Genomic DNA, 18,877 nt, shown 5'->3' on the forward strand with positions numbered 1-18,877 from the left:
GTATACTCTGGGATACAGTTGTGGTGGGGTAGGTTCAAGCCTCCACAGCCCATTAGTCAAGCACTTGCCACGGTGATGGGGAGCTGCCCACGGTGCACCAGTTTGATCCTCACAGCTGGAGGGCAGCACGCTCCGGTGGAGTGATGGGGCCACAAACATTGCTGGGCTCCTGTTCCTGCTCAGCTCAGTGGCTCTCACTGTGCATCTCTGAAACTCATGCCTGTGCAGGTACTGTGAGAGCATGCATCTCTTCCAGCACCCGGCCCAGAGCAGATCTCCCATGGCCAGAAGAGCTGCTGAAGATCTGTCACAGCCCCCTTTGTCTTGCTTCTTCTGAGCCTTCTTGCTGTCTGACACCTCTTGCAGCTCAGGGTCTTCCCCAGCCTTGGATGGTGAGATCCCCCTGGGTCTCATCACCTTCAACCATGCCTTTGGAAGCTGTTGTTCTGCATGCACACTTCCCTGTGTCATTATTTATGGGTTGCTTCATGCTGTAAGTATGTGCCCTCACAAGTTCTGAACCTTTTCTCACACAAGGGAAGCTCTGGAAAGCAAACTGCTGATATTTTAAGATGGTAAGAATTAATGTGAGAATTTGAGAGTCAGGCTGCTCATCATTTCCCAAGAAATAGGAATGCTGTATTCTGTTCTGTTCACCCAGTTTCAGGGATGATCAGGACATTTTGCCTGCATCTTTCCTTTTTTAAAAAAACAAGGCTGTTGCTATGCAGCTGATTGCGGTAAAGAGGCCTCTCACAAGAGGATAATCAGGGCTGCAAGAAAATATCCATGAGGTGTTCTGGATTAGCCCACAGTTTTCATCAGGCTAAAATGAAAGTAAATCTTCTTCATGTAAGCAAATCTTGTAGAAATGGAAAAGAACTGCAGGATTTGTGACTTGCTTTCCATTACAACAACCTTGTCTTCATCTACTGCGCCTGATAATCTCACGCTTGTTTAAACAGCTGCCAAAATCTGCCATGTTAGTCGTATGGGATCTCACTGAGATAATTACCATCCTGTTCCAGCAGCTGTAGAATATGGGAAAATTCTAACATTCAGTGATTAAGTAAAACATGTCTTGTAGTATTTCCCTAAAGAAGCTGCCTGCTGCTTCCTAGCACACTTGTAATGGATAGAAATTATTATGTTTACTGAATACTGTATGCTAATGACCTTCCTAAGGTATCACAGTGGTTTTCTTATCTGTCCCAACACTAGCAGTTGTGAAAAGTAGTTCAGGCATAATCAAAGTACGAGAGGGGCTCTGCAACTTGTCTAAATCATGCTGAGCTCTTGCTCTAAAATGTGATGTATTGAAGAACAGGAGTTTAGTGATCCACAAAGAGATGACTGCACACAGCAGTTTTAAAAGAATTATACCAAGTGAATGTTTGAGCTGTTCAAATCAATAACAAACAGGTAGAGCGTCCAGAATTTCTACTAGTCTGAGCTCACCAATGATTGTTGCTAAGTTACTTTATTTAGTGGAAGAAGCGGGGGGAAAGACAGCTACAAATGCCTTCTTTTCTTAAATGTCATGTACAACTGTTAGTGCCCTGCAAGTTACTTGACGGCAGAAGAAAAATATTTGGGGATGCTTGTTCATCATGTCCAATATTTTATGGGGAAAAAAAAAGGGAAAGAATTTTGTGCTTACTTTATCTGGATTCTCCCTTGCAGAAACAGGCACAGTCTTGCACAGGTTAACAGCAGTTTCTCTTACAGAAACCAGGGTACTGTTTGTTCACTTCTGTATAGTTTAATAATGAAGCCAAACTGCTTTCTCAGAATCCTTTATTCATTCTAGGTGTAAAGTGAACTTCAGCATTCCCAGCAGCCTGTTACTCCTCTTTTTAATGATAATTCACTTTTTTGTATTGGTAATTTGTCACGTGGTGGCTTGGTGGTCGTATGTATGACGTCATTTACTTGGACTTTTAGGAGTGACATCATATGTACGGCTGCTAAACTGCTGCATGGGACATCACCTAAACTGTTTGCTTCTGGAGAATTCAGTGCATTTTCAAGCAATGAGCACATGGATTATTGTGAATTATTTATCTCTCTGTAATAAAGAATGTTTATAAATGAATGAGGCATTACTTTGTTGTATAGACATCATTGATATTTCCATCTGAAGTATCTGATGAATGGATGGGAAGGCTTTTTAATGTGCAATAATGGACTCTGAACATTTAAAATTTGTTCCATATTTTGCAGATTCAATATTTGTAGGTAGTTGCCAGGCAAAGATTAATTGACCTTGGCTTTTTTGTGGTACAAAAGTGTCTTTTGTGTCTTAATTCCTAAAATACATCCATGTAACGATTAAAACACAGTAGCAGAGGTGAGTCAAAATCGTGAATTCCATGAGAGCTTATACAAACACTGATACACAGATATTTGTGGGACATTCCCAGCCTCTCCCATTAACACGACACACACTAAGCTTTCCCACCCATGTAACAACACCCAAGCTCCTGCTCTTTCTGAGAAGAGAATAATGACCGAGATGTGTTCTTACCCCATTTGCCTTTTTCTGACCCCTACAGTAAGGACTGAGGAAGACTAAAGCAAATAATACCATCTGACATCTGCATCAAAATTCTTGTCTGATTGAACTGCAGGTATATAAAGGCTGGATAATGAGCTCAATGAACTGTCTTTGGGAGATCAGGCTTTAAGTTCTGGTTGGTGGACATGGGATTCTCTTATGCATGGTAAAAAACCCAGTATTTCAAACAGTGACATGAATTCTTCACGTCCAGCAAGCCACAAAATTAATATTTCATTAATCTGCTGCAGTGGTAATCTGATTTTAAGGTAGAAGAAAATTGCGTTCAAGCTTCCAAGGCCAGCTTTTCAAATCTAGGCAACAAAAATGAGAAATAGCAATCAAAGGAAAGAGTAGATTTAAAGGGCATGTCACAGATGAACAATCTCAGTGACATACCTATGTATAACCCCTTAATTTGATTTCACACACAAGCTATTTAAAGCTATTTAATTACATAAAAAGTGCCCAGAAAGATTTTTGGGCACTTTTTGAAAATCTGAATCATTGTGTTTAGAAGAAAAGAAAAGAAAAGAAAAGAAAAGAAAAGAAAAGAAAAGAAAAGAAAAGAAAAGAAAAGAAAAGAAAAGAAAAGAAAAGAAAAGAAAAGAAAAGAAAAGAAAAGAAAAGAAAAGAAAAGAAAAGAAAAGAAAAGAAAAGAAAAGAAAAGAAAAGAAAAGAAAAGAAAAGAAAAGAAAAGAAAAGAAAAGAAAAGAAAAGAAAAGAAAAGAAAAGAAAAGAAAAGAAAAGAAAAGAGAAGAGAAGAGAAGAGAAGAGAAGAGAAGAGAAGAGAAGAGAAGAGAAGAGAAGAGAAGAGAAGAGAAGAGAAGAGAAGAGAAAAGAAAAGAAAAGAAAAGAAAAGAAAAGAAAAGAAAAGAAAAGAAAAGAAAAGAAAAGAAAAGAAAAGAAAAGAAAAGAAAAGAAAAGAAAAGAAAAGAAAAGAAAAGAAAAGAAAAGAAAAGAAAAGAAAAGAAAAGAAAAGAAAAGAAAAGAAAAGAAAAGAAAAGAAAAGAAAAGAAAAGAAAAGAGAAAAAAAAAAGAAAAAGAAAAGATAATTTAAGAGTAATTTTTATCTGAACTTGCTTTCATTTCACTGGAGGCCATTAAGTGATTTCAACTGATGAGTTTTAGTGACACTACTCATCCATATTTTTAATCTGTCTGAGTGAATTCCTGGCCTAAATGTGGGCAGTAGAAATTTTGCTGACAGTTTCAGCTGCTCCATCATTGCCATGTGCAGGGATGGGCCTCCTGTTTACATGGCTGAGCACTCTTACATAATTTTGTACACAATCCAAGACATTTCATCTATCCACCACCACAGGTACTCTCTACCTTCAAGTATCAAAATATTCTCATTAAACTGTACCCAATAAGAGCTGACTTCTCCAGGAATTACACACTACAAGCAATGAAACTATCAGAGCAAGGTGACTTTAGTGTCTGAATTGTATTTTACCCCTCAAAACCATCATCCCACAAGTGGGTGTGTTCCCAACTGGCCCAGAATCAGAGAAATTATCAAGAGGAAAGGCATTGCCACAGAATTCCTCCAAGCTTCCTGTGATTAAACTGTCATTTCTGTCTTGAATACAAACAGGTTGGAACTGAGGTATTATTCAAAATAAGAATGGGGAAAATTAGAATGCAGTATCTACTAATCATTTCAGAGAAGCACCAGAGCCTGTGTCATGGACATGGACATGAAGGGCTAAGACAAAGCTGAGGTTGTCTGAAGAACTTCATCTGCACTTTCCTGTGCTTCCTGTGTGGTTTTAGGATTTTGCTTGCCTGGTTTTTAAATTATTCTTGGGGACTCCAGCTGCTCCTCTTAGTTTGTTTTTAAAACAAAAGGATCTGTGATGTTTGGCTTTGCATGTGTATTTCCTGACTTTCTAGATACTTAATTTTTCACTTGGATGGCCAGATGAAATGTCCCAAATGGCTTCATTGTCCAAGTATATCTTGGAAAGGGGGGAGGGGGGAGCTGGTGATGTGTACATACATCTAAAATTTATATAAAAATATCTCTGCCAGAAAATATTTTCATTCTTATTCCTCCTATTTTATTTCAAGCATCTGCTTAAATAAAACAAGATTGACTGCCTCCATGTACTCCAACTAGCAGGTGTATAGAGTTGAAAATGTCTGTGTCAAAAGAGATGAGATGAGATTAGAAAAACATAATTGATTTGATATAAAGTGTAAAAAGATTAAACTGACATGGTTTAGCACAGAAGTATCAGGATAAAAGTAATGGCTTTTATCTCAATGAAGTCAAACACACTGTTTTGCTGTGTATTTTACCAAAGTGTTTCAGTGTGCAAATGGGGGAAACATACTGTATTGATGGATTACAATTGCCTGTGATGTGAAATAAAAAAGGGACAGCAAAATGTAAGATGTAAGCCGATATTTGAACTTTCAAACCTGTCATGTTTCAGTTCAGACAACTACAAATGCATGCCTAAAGACCTCTGTATTAACATTTACTGGTAAAAATGTCAAGCTTGTGTGTTTATGAGAGTCCTAGATTTTGAAGCATCCTGCAAATAAATCTGAATGTGTTTTTGAAGGCTTTAGTTCCATTTAGTATAGGGGAAAACAGAAGGTCGTGCTAGGAAAGTGCTACAGCAATGTTGTTTTTGAGAAGCAGAGGAAGTCATCTTTTACTATCACCTTCAGGGAGAGAAGTCTTGGTACAGAGGCAGAACAGAACAAACTAAAGCTCCAAGCTTTCATTTCCACTCACAGACCTTGGCAATACAAGATGGGAAGGGAAGGAGGGATGGAAGGATGGAGGGAGGGACAGGGGGATGGATGGATGGATGGATGGATGGATGGATGGATGGATGGATGGATGGATGGATGGATGGATGGATGGATGGATGGATGGATGGATGGCAGTTAAGAGAACATAACAGACGTCTCCAGCTGAGATCTTTGCCTTCCAGAGACAATGATCCTTTCCTTTAATAGGCAGGCAGCTCAGAATGGGATAACTCAGAAGATGCCACTAGATCAAAGAGGACCTTGCTATTTAGACTACCAAATTTAGGAGGTCTGATTGAGTACTTAACTAGGAGCTAAGGTCAGGTATTGAGGTTTAAACTCTGCCCTGTTTCTATGACATTAACTGTTGCAGAAGCTCAAAGCAGGTGACATAAAACATGAAATAATCAGCTCAAAGTAAAGACTGTGGCACTGAGGTATTTTTTTGCACTGTCTAGAGATAAATCAGCAAAAGTGAGCAGAAATACATGTGAGTAACTTTGGGAAGACAGAAAATTCTCTTGCGGACACTAAATTAAATGAAAATATTTTGAAGATTTTATCAAATATTTAATGATCCTCTCTTCACCAAGAAAAATGCCTTGATTAAAATCTTATACTTTCATGAGATAAACTAATAAAATTCAGCATTTGTAAGTAGTAAGAAGCCCATCATAATGATAAATATATGTGCAAATAAAAGGCCCTTTGAGAATGCATAATAGAAATTTCTGGTTCCCACTTTTTTTAAATGTAATCCGCTTTGTTTATTTGATTTTACTAACAGCTTTTCCTTTCCATACAGAGAATTGTTCCAAGTCTTTCTTCTTCTGTAAATTATACTGATCCTACATTAGAGCCTGTAGTAACTGAAAATTCAGTCATACGGCAGAAGATAATAGATTCACAGTTCAAATGTTATGAGAGGATGAACAGAGCTCCTCCATACAAGAAAAAAGGTAAAAGGGGTCTTTTAAAAACCTGTATTTTGCCATGTGTGGTTATATAACTATAAATAAATATTTTCTTCTTTATACTAACCCATAGTCTTCCTCAGGGTGCAGTTTCCTTTCTACAAGCAATAATCAAATTCACACTTACTTAGCATCCTCCTAAGTGCAAAGAAAGCAGAAAGCCTGGAAGGAGCACAGGGAATGAACAGCTCTTCCTTCCTCTGTCACCTACATTTCTGGCTCAGTCCTTCATTGCTTGAATCTCTCTTGTTCTTGCTTGAGGAATAGCCTTTTCCTGAACTTCTCATCAAGGTCACACCTGATAGAGAATCTTAAATATAAATGTTGTTATGTTTGTTCCATTCACTGTTTCAATTTTTTGCCATTTGTGTATTGACTGCTGGGTGTTGTGCTGTGTACCAGCACAGGTTCCATGTACTCTGTATTCAGCAGCAACAATAGAAAAATGAGGCTTATAAAACACTGAGGTTTATAAAAGAGGTTTATAAAACATCTTTATTGAATGTGAGACATATATGATGATTAATAAAAAGGAAAAGACAAATAATAATGGTGCTGCAATTGCAGAATATAAAGCAGCATTTCTGTTTGGGACTGAGAGTTCTGGTCACTTTTTTCTCACAGAAGATATGAATGAAGATATAAGGAGCTAAAGAAAAAATATCAGAGGTAGTGTGAGACTTATGGAAGGAAACAACAGATACAGAGGACAGTTTAAAGGGAGGCCATATGTTTTAAGAAATATTATTTTAAATTTATTTATTTATAATTTGTTATTATTATTTATTAATTTTAAAACACCCAACCTAATAGAGAGGTTGGGGATAATGTGGGATTTTTTGTAATACAAGAATGAAGACATTTCTACAGCTCTTTATCTTAATAATTTTACTGGGCTCTGTGAGACTCAAAGAACAGTTAGATGTTAAGATAACTAGGTCTTGATGCAGAACTATTTTTGAATGAATATAGAGATTCCCACTGCTTAAAATAAGTTTTAATTCAGGTGAATAATGGGGAATACCCACAAGCAGTTAAAGAGGGTTATTGGGCAGAAGGAATGAGGTTTCAGGCATAAATAAACCTTTTAGTTGTTGGACTTGCAGGAGAAATAACTTACTGTTTCTTGTTAGGTTCCTCTTTTAGTCTCCAGCTCCATAAACACCTAATTTTTGCATCCATTGGCAGTAACCACAGTAACTACTGTATGCACCTTTCTTTTGCACTTTGCTTGGGTGACAAGTTGCAAAGGGCAGATTTTCCAGCATGAGCTGGGAATTCATATGTGTCAAGACATGAGTTCCTAGCAGTGCTCTCAAGGTCAGTGCTATCACAGGAGGACAGCAGGGAAGTGCCTGCATTCCTCCAGCCGGCAGCAAGATTTGAATAATGCCATGAGGGTCTGTTCATAGCAGCACACATTTAATTCATTTATAACTCAGAATGAAGATAATGGTTAACTACAGAGTGGTGCCAGCACCAAACTGAAGTTGTGTTCTGAACTGAAGACATAACAAAATGAGGAGATCAGGGACATGGAAACACATGACCACCCCTCCAGAATAGCACAGTGTGTGTGTGTATGTGTGTATATATGTGTGTGTATATGAATACATAGATAGATCAATAGACAGATACAGATAAATGTGTGCATATACATACCCTGACAATTACCTTGGAAAACAAGCCCAGGATGCATAGATTGACTTATGTGGTTATTTTTCTTTATCAGGCCAGGCAAAGGATTTAAAGTTTTAAAATTAGATATTCCCTCCAATTCCATTTGGCACTACTTTTCAAAAACAAGTTGTAATCATTTTTTACTCTTTCTTTCTACTCTTCTACTTTTCTTTCTCTTCACTAAGTAAATGAACAAGTAACATTAGCACATTTAACTTGATAACTGAAAAAGATAGGTGCATAAAATCTTATCCAATGAAGAAAAAGTGTACATAAAAATTTCTTTTCTAAACAAGACCTAATTCAATAATTTTGAATTTTTATGCTGTTTATTTTTAATCAACAACTTCTTGGCTTACAGTTATTAGTGCAACTTGGAACAATTCAGATGTCTTTTTACAGCTTTCTTGCTTCAGTAAGAAAGTTTATCTGTGGATATTTTCAAAAGATCTAGAAGAAACTAACTACCCATATGTTAATAACTTTCAGTGTTATTAGGTGCCTTCCATTACAATTCTTTCAAAAACAACTTCCATTTTAATACTTCCTAAGGCTCAGAGTAAAAAAAAAAGCTAAGATCTATTTTCTCACTGTATTTCACTTTAACCTGATGGTTTTGGTGATAAATATTTTTTCCCCACTACAAACTGGTTTTGAATGGAAAATAACCAGGGACAGCAGAGGGGGTTCAATGTGTTTCTTGTATAAATCCACAATGAGTCATGTTACACATTACAGCAAGGAGTTGTAGAGCACAGTTTCTGAGGACCATGGCATGTACAATCTCTGTAACTTCAGAGATCAGCAGTGAGCTGTGTTCTGCCTCCTGGCATTGCTGCTGGGGGCTGGGAACATCCCACAGCCTCAACAGCACCACCTTCCCAGATGGGACATGATGAGGACAGGACCACAGCATGCCTACCTAGGCAACACCAGCAGGCAGAATCTGCCTGTGACACATCAGCCTTGCACCTGCTTCATTGGATGTGGAGTTCCACCACCATCTCTGGTGCTGAACATGGAAACACCCTCACAGGGACTGCCTCTGCAATGCTGCTTTTAGCTGGGATGTCTGCACAAAAGTTTCCTCCCTGTACATTTTGAATGCCTGATTTTCAGATCTACTGAGCAGCAAAAGGTGAAATGAAAAGTGGATGCCTCACAGGTCTTTGGGTACCACTAGTGTACATGCCTAGAGCTGACAGAAAGAGGATCAAAAAAAGAAATTTGTAGGATTGGACCCTATGTTCAAAGTTCAGCTCAAGGTGCTTTAAAATGTAACTCTGGTAAAATGAACACCACTAACATCGGGTCAGTAAAAACAAGTATCTTATAACACTTGAATACCACTCTAAGTGTAACAATAACATAAAAAAACAGGTATACTACGAAAAGAAAACCTTGATTGTCTGCAGGCAGCAATACTCCTCGAGAGGTTAGAACAGAGCTGCTCAGGAGGGACTTTTTTGTGGAATTAACTCTTGCAATCCTCTTAAATGTCCAGGTCTGTTCTGCAACCGAACATGGGATGGCTGGTTGTGCTGGGATGACACACCTGCTGGAAGGCTCACTGCTCAAAATTGTCCAGATTATTTTCCAGACTTCGATCCAACTGGTACAGTATTTCTTTTTATCATTTTATCTTTCAAAGCATGCCTTCAGAACTTGTGCCATTGAGTGGATGTGCTCAATCCGGTGGCATTTTTGCAGCACTGAGAAATCTCAGAAAGTTTGGTTGAAATTAAAACGCATCAAGTTTTTGGGTTCCATAATTTACATATTTTAATTTTAAAAATGTTTTTATATATTTATAGTTATGTAAATATAACCCATGGATTTATGGAACCTAGTTTATGAAAATGTCAGCTTCTGAATTAAAACATCAAAATATTCTTATCACCTCACTCTAGGTTTTTATAATGAAGAGAAGATGCTTATGTGCTTGAAATATGTATCAGTATGCTCTTTGTTCAATTTTTATTGGAAAATACAATTTTATGAAAGAAGATGAGCAGAAATAATGTTCTTTCAGTCTCTGAGTTTCAAATCTTAGCTGGATTATTCATACAAATACAAGAAGCAGACTGAGAGGAGTAATTGAAGAATGTTTAAAAGGAAAATGAAAAATCAGTGGAAGTGTTTCTAAATAGATATGAGGAAATATTAGACACAAGTTTAACTCTGCAAAGAGTACAGTTTGAAGGGAGACACAACTGTGTGTTCCATGCTCAGGACATGATGCTTATAGGTGCTTGATGCCACAGTGTGCTAAATTCCACATAGTCAGAATGCACCAGTTGCAGTTAAAATCTATGAAATTACACGTTTGGGAGGGAGGGGGCATAAATCTGAAAATTTTCAACAAGCTTAATCCAAAATGCATGTGCCCAGCTGGACATGAAGGAAAGAGACTATTGCATAGCTGTGAGTTAATTATCCAGCACCATTAGCTAAAATTGTTTATTTTCTTGACCTTATTGCTTATTTAGAAACTGAGGAGTTTCCAGGTTGGATCAAACCCCATATACATTTGGCTAAATCCCATTTACAGTAGCAGCCAGACTGATTGTTATTTCTGTTCTTTGTAAATCAAGCTGTCCATAATTACAGAATTTGCACAGCAAGTTGCAAATTTCCAGTGTCAGACCCAGTGTGACCTCCATTCAATCTTTGGTGAAGGAATGGCCCTCTTTCTAGAGGAAGTAGGCATTGGACAGCATGGATTGAAGGAAATCTGTTTGCTCAGGAATCCTGTGCTTGGAAAGTGAGCTCATGTGGCAAGGTCACCATCCACTTCCTGTGGAAACACCCTGAGACCAACCCAGCAAATCTTTACAATAATTTGCACCCCTGAGACAGACAGTGGGCACCAAAAATTGAAAGGTCTTGTCTTTTCTGTCCTTTCATCACAAGACTTGACCTCTTTTCTGTACAGTGTCATAGTTTTCTAGGAGTCTTGGAGCAGGGTCATGCTCATGGTTCATCATTGGAGCACCCGTGGACAACAGACAGAAGCTGAGACCCTCCACTGCAGGACTGTCTTTTACTCAGGTCTCCCTCTCTGTGAACCAGTGCCTCAACCATTAGACTACTTGCACAAAATATTCCAAAATAGCATTTTAGAAGAATTGGCCAAATTTGATTCAGTTCCCAGACAGAAGTGCCCACACTCAGGAGAGAGCCTGAGGCACTGGATCCTGAGGTTGCACAAGTTTTTCCTGCAGGGATGTTAGAAGGGCCTCTAGGATGTGGTCTGTACCTTCTGCTTCAGACCCCATTTTCCTCATGGGGAAAACACAGCAACAGCCCTCATTATGAGCAGGAAGATTTACTACAAGTCTTTTGCTTCCCCTGCTTCCAGGGTTTTCAAGGAAGAAAAAACTTTTGTGGCACTAACAGTCTTAGTTTATGTATACTCCATGCAATGCTCAGCTTGTACTTGCAAAGGTGGGTGTTGGGCAGCCTTGTGATCACAGAAGTTTCCCCATGACTCCCATGACTAAAAGTCCTCCTCCTTCATAGATGGGGGTGATTTCAGAGCCACTTTCCTACTTGGTCCCCAGCCACCTATTCTCAGCTTTTCCTCTTGTCTGTCTCCAGTGAATTGTTCTGACCTAATTGCTCTCCTACAACAGCACTCTTCAAAGTAACACTTGAAGACATCCATGGAAAAGCATCTCACTCCACTTACTAATGCTTATTAATGCCAAGGCCTGTGGCTTGTACACTGATTGCAGATCACTCCTTAATGTAAAAATGCCTGTCATGATGTCTGGCCCACAGTGTGTGCATACTGCAGTTACTCTTTCTGGCAAGATTTAAAAGCTGAAATTTGAGAAATTTTTAGTATTCCTGTTCTCTGTACACAGCCGTAGGAAGAAAAGCCTCTTCCAGTAATTAATTTCCTACTATTCTCTCTGCTGTCCTCTTCAGGAAAATTACCTGTGGTCCTCTGGACCCAGTATTTTCCTCTGGCACATTTGTCTCCTCCTCATCAGCACCTCTGTCAGCCTCTCCACCTGCATCCTGGCCAGTTAACCCTGTTTCCCAGTTTTGGCAGCAGCCCAGCATCTCCTGGTTGAGCCAGAGCTGCTTTCCTAGAAGTGCTGTTGAGTAGCCCAGCAGGTGTCACAGATGTGGCATCAAACCAGTGGGCAGGCAGCCTTTGCTTTACAGGTGGCTGGTTGTCACACGGAGACTTTGTAAAGCTGGAGGGGGACAAGAAATAGGAGGGGTGTCTACAAGTCTGTCAACTTCAGATGAAAGTGACTGCCACTAACAGGTGGCCAAAACACAGACTGAACCATCCTGAGAAGTCTGTCAGGTTTTATGTCACAAGTCATTATTTCCTTTGATACCTTTATTCATGTTAAACAAAATACAGCCAATTTTCTGCTGAGAAACAGAAAGTTCATCCTAAAAAATAGCGATTTTCCATGAGGAAAACTGTAGTGACTCTCAGATTTCCTCCCCACTGAGTCTCTGATATCCAAGTAGCTCAGCATGTATTTTAGGCATGCAAGTAACCCCATGGATTTCTGAAACAAGTATCTCATGCTGTGTTGTTTTGGGCTGCACCAAGATCTGCAGAACCACTGTGTATCAGCTAATTGATGGCATTGAGAGGCTATATATAGTTCTGAGATCTGTAATTAAATAATGTGTTTCCTTTTTTTATTTGATACTTACATCATTCATAATTGAAAAAGTGAAACATTATTGTCAGTATAGTATCAAATCCTCCTCCCATCTGTATCTGTGGGTGCCAAATACCAGCCCTCCGTATCTGATCCCCCAACAACATTCAGCATTGATGCCAAGAAGAAATTGATAGAGTATGTTAGAAACTAAACAAGGTGAAATCATATTCTGAAGAAAAGGACACAGAAACAAAGTGAAGGAGAACATGCTCAGTGCTCTGCTCATTTTCTGTCTGACAACTTCACAGTTAGCTACCAAGTGTAGTCCCACTTATTTCACCGAACTTAGATCAGTTCTTACTAGACAGGAATCTGTTCTGAAAGAAGCAATCTCTTTCTTGCAGTGCACAATGTGATAATGCATAAAAATAAATCAATTTGTCTGGAAAACATAACAAGACCTACTGCTCTAATGCCAGTGACAGCAGGAAATTCATTGCCTCATCCATTTCTGGCTGTGAAGCTCTGAGCAGGGCTACTTTATATGCTCCTAGTCAGGCAACATGCAGTTGCCTTGAATTGTATTTAATATTCATATTTAAGACAGGTTAATCTTTGGTATAATCCCTCTGAAATGGTTCCAGGTCACACTGAAATTAGTAGGAGTTTAGTTTTTGAGTAATTCAGTATGTAATTCGTGCTGGCAGTATTCTTACTAATGGAAGAAAAGAAAATACGTTGTGATATAATGGCCTTCCAGCAAGGCAGGTTTGCCAAGGGCAGCAGGAGGAGCTCAGTCTTGCCCTGTATCACCTGTGGGCTGTTGGGTTTGTGGCAGGGGAGTCTTATACTGCCCACCTCACTGTCCCTGTACAGTGCATTTAGTCAGGATTATTTTGGTGCAGTCATACAGCAAAGGAACTGAATGTGGAAGGTTTTTTTGTGGCAGATACCCCTTTTCATCTCAGTTTCACTCTCTGCTTTTTGGCAGAAAGCAGTGTTTAAGAGCAGTATCCACCCCACTTTGTGAATCAAAGATGCATTTAGAAAAACTTCCCTCAGTTCTCTGCATTGTTTGGTTTCTGTCTTTAGTTCTATTTTGTAAGCTAAACTCATAACTCTTCATGTAGCTCCAGGAGCAGAGTTTCTAGAAATGCAATTTGGAAGCAAATTTGTATGCATCCATAAGCAATTAGATGATGATTAATCAGATGATGATTAATGCATTGTTGTCTCTTACAATTGAAGAACATGCAAGTACAACTTTGCCTTCCTGCTTTGAGACTGGGAGAGCCCTTCTCTTGCTGCCACAAAATCCAAATTTTGGCTGAATTTAACTAAAATAACAGCTCTGGATTTCTGCTGGTCCTACTCTCTTGTCTTGAAGTGATTTAATTTAGACAATTATAAAAATGACAAATCTGAACTCTTTGTCCATCTGCTTCTTTTCTCCATACCCTTCTGTGTATTTCTGTCCTGCTCCTTAGCAAGTTCAATAGCTGTGTTTCAAAAATCAGTTTCTATTCTCATACTGCCCAGTAGGACTCTTCTACAGATTCTAGTTCTGCTGACTAAGACACTCTGAAGACAATGATAATCCTTCACTTACTAGGACACTGGCACTGAAGTTTTCTAGGGTCTCCATTGCATTAGATGAGATTTTTTTTTCACTTTTGAAAAGTTTCTTCCAGAATATTTTACTGAAGATTTAAGTAAATCAGATGTGCAACATCAACTGTTCCTTCATTTGCAAAACTAAGCACTTCACAAGTATATCCAAACAATGGCAAAGGATCCAGTGTTTGGTATGTGCTGAGCATGACTGCCAAAGGGGAAAACATCTTTCTTCTTCCATCTTATAACTCAGCAATAAACAAAAACCTGATGTTGGCTCCTTTAACATGTACTAGCTATAGCTCTGGTCTAACTGTGAAAAGCCTGATTGATACAGCTATCAGGTTGTTCCAGAGATATTAAGATATTTGTTACATATAGATGACTGAGGGGTTTTTAATGAGCATATGATTCATAAAAACACTCTCAGTGGCACAAACAATACACATGCTAATAATTGCTAATGGTTAATCTTTCAAGACACTTCACTGTTCCCACAAAACTTCCCTTGTGCATGAGATTGCTCTCATCCATTTTGCCCAGACAGCTCTTGCAGTCTCTCTCTCAGTTAACTGCAGAGGTTCTGCACAACTGCCTATGAAATAAGTAACTTTAGGGTTCCTACAGTCAGCTGAGATCAGTCCAATATGATGTTCTTCCACTTTGAAAAATGCAATGCCAAGTGATGCCTCATCCAAACTGATAGGGTACAGACAGAGACTAAAAAATTAGTGTTTATACAGTATTTTAATAATCTCAAAGCCCAAACTTCCATTTTGCCTTGCTAATGTTGTCTTATCCATCCTTGCATGAGTGCATTTTTTCAGACTTTACCATATCCTTCTGGTTAGCACAAAGAACCAACACATATCCCCTACCTGCTACTGGACCACTCTGGAATAACTTGCAGTAACCCATGGTTGGATTGCAGATTTGTTTCTGTGTAAAAGAATAGATTTAGAAGAGATGTTTGACCTGTTTGAGTCACTGGATGGGCAGTAAAGAGTGCTTACTCCCCAGTTGTGTGTTTTCACATCACAGCAAGAAATCCATGGGACATCGGCACTTCCAGAGTAGGACCAGGTTTTAGTAGGATCAGTGTGTGTCTGACTTTAAGGAAAAGTGTGAGGCAAAAGGTTTGTCTCTAACTTGCAGAGGCCACATTACACTCTGACAGAGTGCCTACCTAGGCACTGAGGTACAGGGATGATGGATGACATTGCCATACTCCCCCTGCAGCAGATTAACAAACGCCGTGCACCTCGCAGAGTGCATGGGAGAATCAGCGCAACGCTTGCACACTGTGTTCCGTGGTAGCACAACCATTAATCTTTCATCTGTGACTGAAAACTTCTTCCAGCTTTTGATAGCATCTGGAAATGAGTAAAAGGAAACATTGCTACATGGGCAGTCCGAGATTATCTCCAAGCTGCAGCTATGGAAGGCTCAAATAACATGTACTGTTCCTCTTGGTATTGTTGATGCACGTATTGATTTTTAACAAGTCCCCCAGAACAATAATTTGAAATCCACAATAATTTCAAAAATGTGTTTAGTTCCAGATGGTTATCTTTTTTTTCCTGCAAAGGCACTATATAAAGTTTATTTCTATTCAGAGTAAAATAACTCAGTCTATACTATCCTTACCTTACACATATGATCAGTTCCTTTCTTTAGGCTTTAGGAATATGAATCTTACAAATTAATCATCAGATGAAGAAAAGTACGTGTGAATGTTAACCACAAAAAATGAAACTGTGTTTGTTCAAATGGCTATGGGCTCTCCAAAGGTGTATTTACTGGAAATGCTGATAATCTAAGTATAAAGCAAATCAAATTATAGAGCTAGAAAAGCCTAGGAAATTCAAGATAAACTTTTCAGACTTCAGACCATTTAAAAAGTCAGACTTAAAAAACATGTTTTTCATAAGTCTCTGTGTCACTGTCTAAGAAGACATCAAATAATTGTTAATTATTTTTTTATAAGTTTATGATCTTATCCTGTCATTGTTACTTGGGCAAACGTTCCAGTGACTGCCATGTAGCTAATGCTTGAGGGAAGGCCAAAGGAACTGATCCAAAACTTGACAGGTGGTAAGGAGTGACTGTACCTCAGCAGTGAGCCTGACTGGGGGGACACAGACAGCACACACCTGCAGCTCCAGGCATCCCACAGAGCTGTGTCCTGCAGAAACCCCACTGACCCCCACCACAGCAAGAGGATGTGCAGAGGAGCACGAGCCTGGATCGTGAGCCAAACAGCAGGGACACCTGTGGCAAAGGAACCAGCACCAGAGACACCTGTGCACGGGCCAAAGACACATCAGATTATTTAAACAAAGAACTCTGCAGCCATCTTAAATTAAACTGGACACGTGGGACCAGGGCCAAGATGTTTGTGAGGCTGCTTGTCTCTGTGCCTGCATGCTGCACAGTCCCTGAGGAGAGCCAGCAATGCTCCCTCTCTGCATGTCAGGGTTCCACCAGTGGGGAGGATGGGCAAGACTCTCCCACTCCTCTGCACACAGAGAGCACTGGGCTGGGGCTGTTGGCATCTCCAGCACACAGGCTCTGGTTTATACACCACTCACTGCCCTTTATCTCTGCAGTATTTTTAACTCATTTAACCCTGATACTTGAAACCCTGCACACTCCTTCAGGTCTGGCATCAGCACCCGTGGTTATTTTCTCTTCCATAAACTGCTGTCAACAGCCTCTTTAAATGGGTTATTATCAGCTAAATATTGCATCTGAATGGAGGCTGAGATATATACCGTAGTGGGTGAGGTGCAAAAGGAGACAGCTAAACAAGTTTACCACCAGATAAGTCACAGAAAAAAAAAACCAAAACAACAAAACAGCAAGAAGTATATTAATTACACAGGTTGAAAATCATTTGGATTTTATTACACAGACATTTAATTTCCAAACAAAGAAATTCTTTTGAATGGATTTTTTAATTCATAACATGCTTATGTTAAAATAACTGTTATTGCAATTTATCATCAGAGAGGGCTTCAAAATATTGTGATGAAACTGGAAATTGGTTCCGCCATCCTGAGAGCAACCGAACCTGGTCCAACTACACCCTGTGCAACTCTTTCACCTCTGAAAAACTGAAGGTATGCTGAAGTTAAAGAGGCAGTGGTTGTTTGGCAATGTTTTGGGCTCAGCTAGGAATAATACATGTGAAAGAGACCAGAATAGCCGTATCATTCAGCTTTATTTGTTGCACAAGACTTAAATAATACTGCTCTTGTGATTTTAGCTTCTCCAAATTATTGAATGAGTGTTCAAACCTCAATATTGGTTTGCTGTGGGGTGGATAATTTAGTGGTAATTCATATGACAAGTTTTGCAGTATTTTTCAGATGCATTTTTAATTCCTATGATTTTCCCTGATTGACCAACATTTATAAAATAATCTTTTAGAGTTTCAATTTTGCTTTCTGTAACAATAATATTCCAAGATGTTGATGTCTTCTGGGCGGGCCTAGTTATATTAATTTAAGTCAAAATTATGTTTCTTAAGATGAGAGTATTACCCTGAATTCACACTATTTATGAAGGCACCATTAATCCAGAAAATCTTACAAGCATGAACACATTTAACTTTGACTTTTACTGAAGAAATTGAGACTATTTACAAAATCAAGGTGCTAAACTGAAAGAGAAGAACTAAATATAAAAGCACCAAAAGAAATAAGGAGATAGAAATCTGAGAAAAGCTTTTAAAAAATTAAGTTAGGGAAGCTCATAAAAATAAATATATTTCTCAAATGCAAGTGGATCTCCAGGAAAATCTGATTACAGATTTGTGACAGAAAAATTTGTGACTGTTTGGAATGGTGGAAGGAAAATATTCAAGTGATTTGATTTGGGGTTTGTGTTGGAAGACCTCTTCTTATGCAGCCAAAAAGCACTATGCAGGTGTATTCGGTAGTAACTCAGCCCAAAAGGCCTTGCAAAACTTTGTTGGACCAGGCAGGAGGTGAATTCTAATGGTTTTTGCAGCATGACAAACTATCATGGTAAAATGAGGCTCACCCATGAGAAAAGGTAAGAATAACAGTAACAATTTGAGCTTACAGAGGCATTACATGGAAGCATCTTAAATATATAACAAGGCAAAAAAAAGTATTTCTGTTACCTATTATCCATGCCTTCCAGAAGAAGAATTTTGAACATCATTCATGCAGAGAAGAGTTATAATACAAAGAAAAATTATATGTACATAATTATCTTTCTGAAATGAAAAGTTATGGAAAATGCAGAAAGAATCTGTCTTTGAAGACATGCCAAGTTAGATTATGACCTTTAAACCAAGTCTTCAGTAAACAGAAATGTGTTTCATTTGTAGACTATTTCCAGTTACATACGTATAATATAATTAACTGAGTCAAAGGCATTAGTCTCAGAGAATTCTCTTTCCTCAAGTGAAGAATTCTAGAGGAATAAGGAAGACTATTTAAGTTTTCCAAACCCAGGATAAAAAATCTGAACAAACAAAAAATGTAAGGAATCGGCATGTTATATAAGCCCTATGTGTCAAAAGGACATGACAGGTGGCCAGTTCAAGGAATGCAGAAATTAGTTGAAGTGCTCACCATTTGTTTGAAGTTAGCTGAAAATACCAATAT

General features: G+C 38.7%; 1 protein-coding gene across 3 annotated transcripts in view; it reads left to right on the forward strand.

Moving 5' to 3' along the window:
- The window catches only part of CALCR (calcitonin receptor), a 155,268-nt gene that overhangs the window by 88,953 nt on the left and 47,438 nt on the right, over positions 1-18,877 (forward strand). For all 3 annotated transcript variants that reach the window (XM_063412197.1, XM_063412215.1, XM_063412206.1), the window contains exons 3-5: positions 6,135-6,288; positions 9,488-9,598; positions 17,247-17,359. In XM_063412197.1, coding sequence (XP_063268267.1) covers positions 6,135-6,288; positions 9,488-9,598; positions 17,247-17,359 — 378 coding nt within the window. The remainder of the gene's footprint in view (positions 1-6,134; positions 6,289-9,487; positions 9,599-17,246; positions 17,360-18,877) is intronic.

This window comes from Prinia subflava, chromosome 1 (assembly GCF_021018805.1).
Source record: "Prinia subflava isolate CZ2003 ecotype Zambia chromosome 1, Cam_Psub_1.2, whole genome shotgun sequence".
Lineage (NCBI taxonomy): Eukaryota > Metazoa > Chordata > Aves > Passeriformes > Cisticolidae > Prinia > Prinia subflava.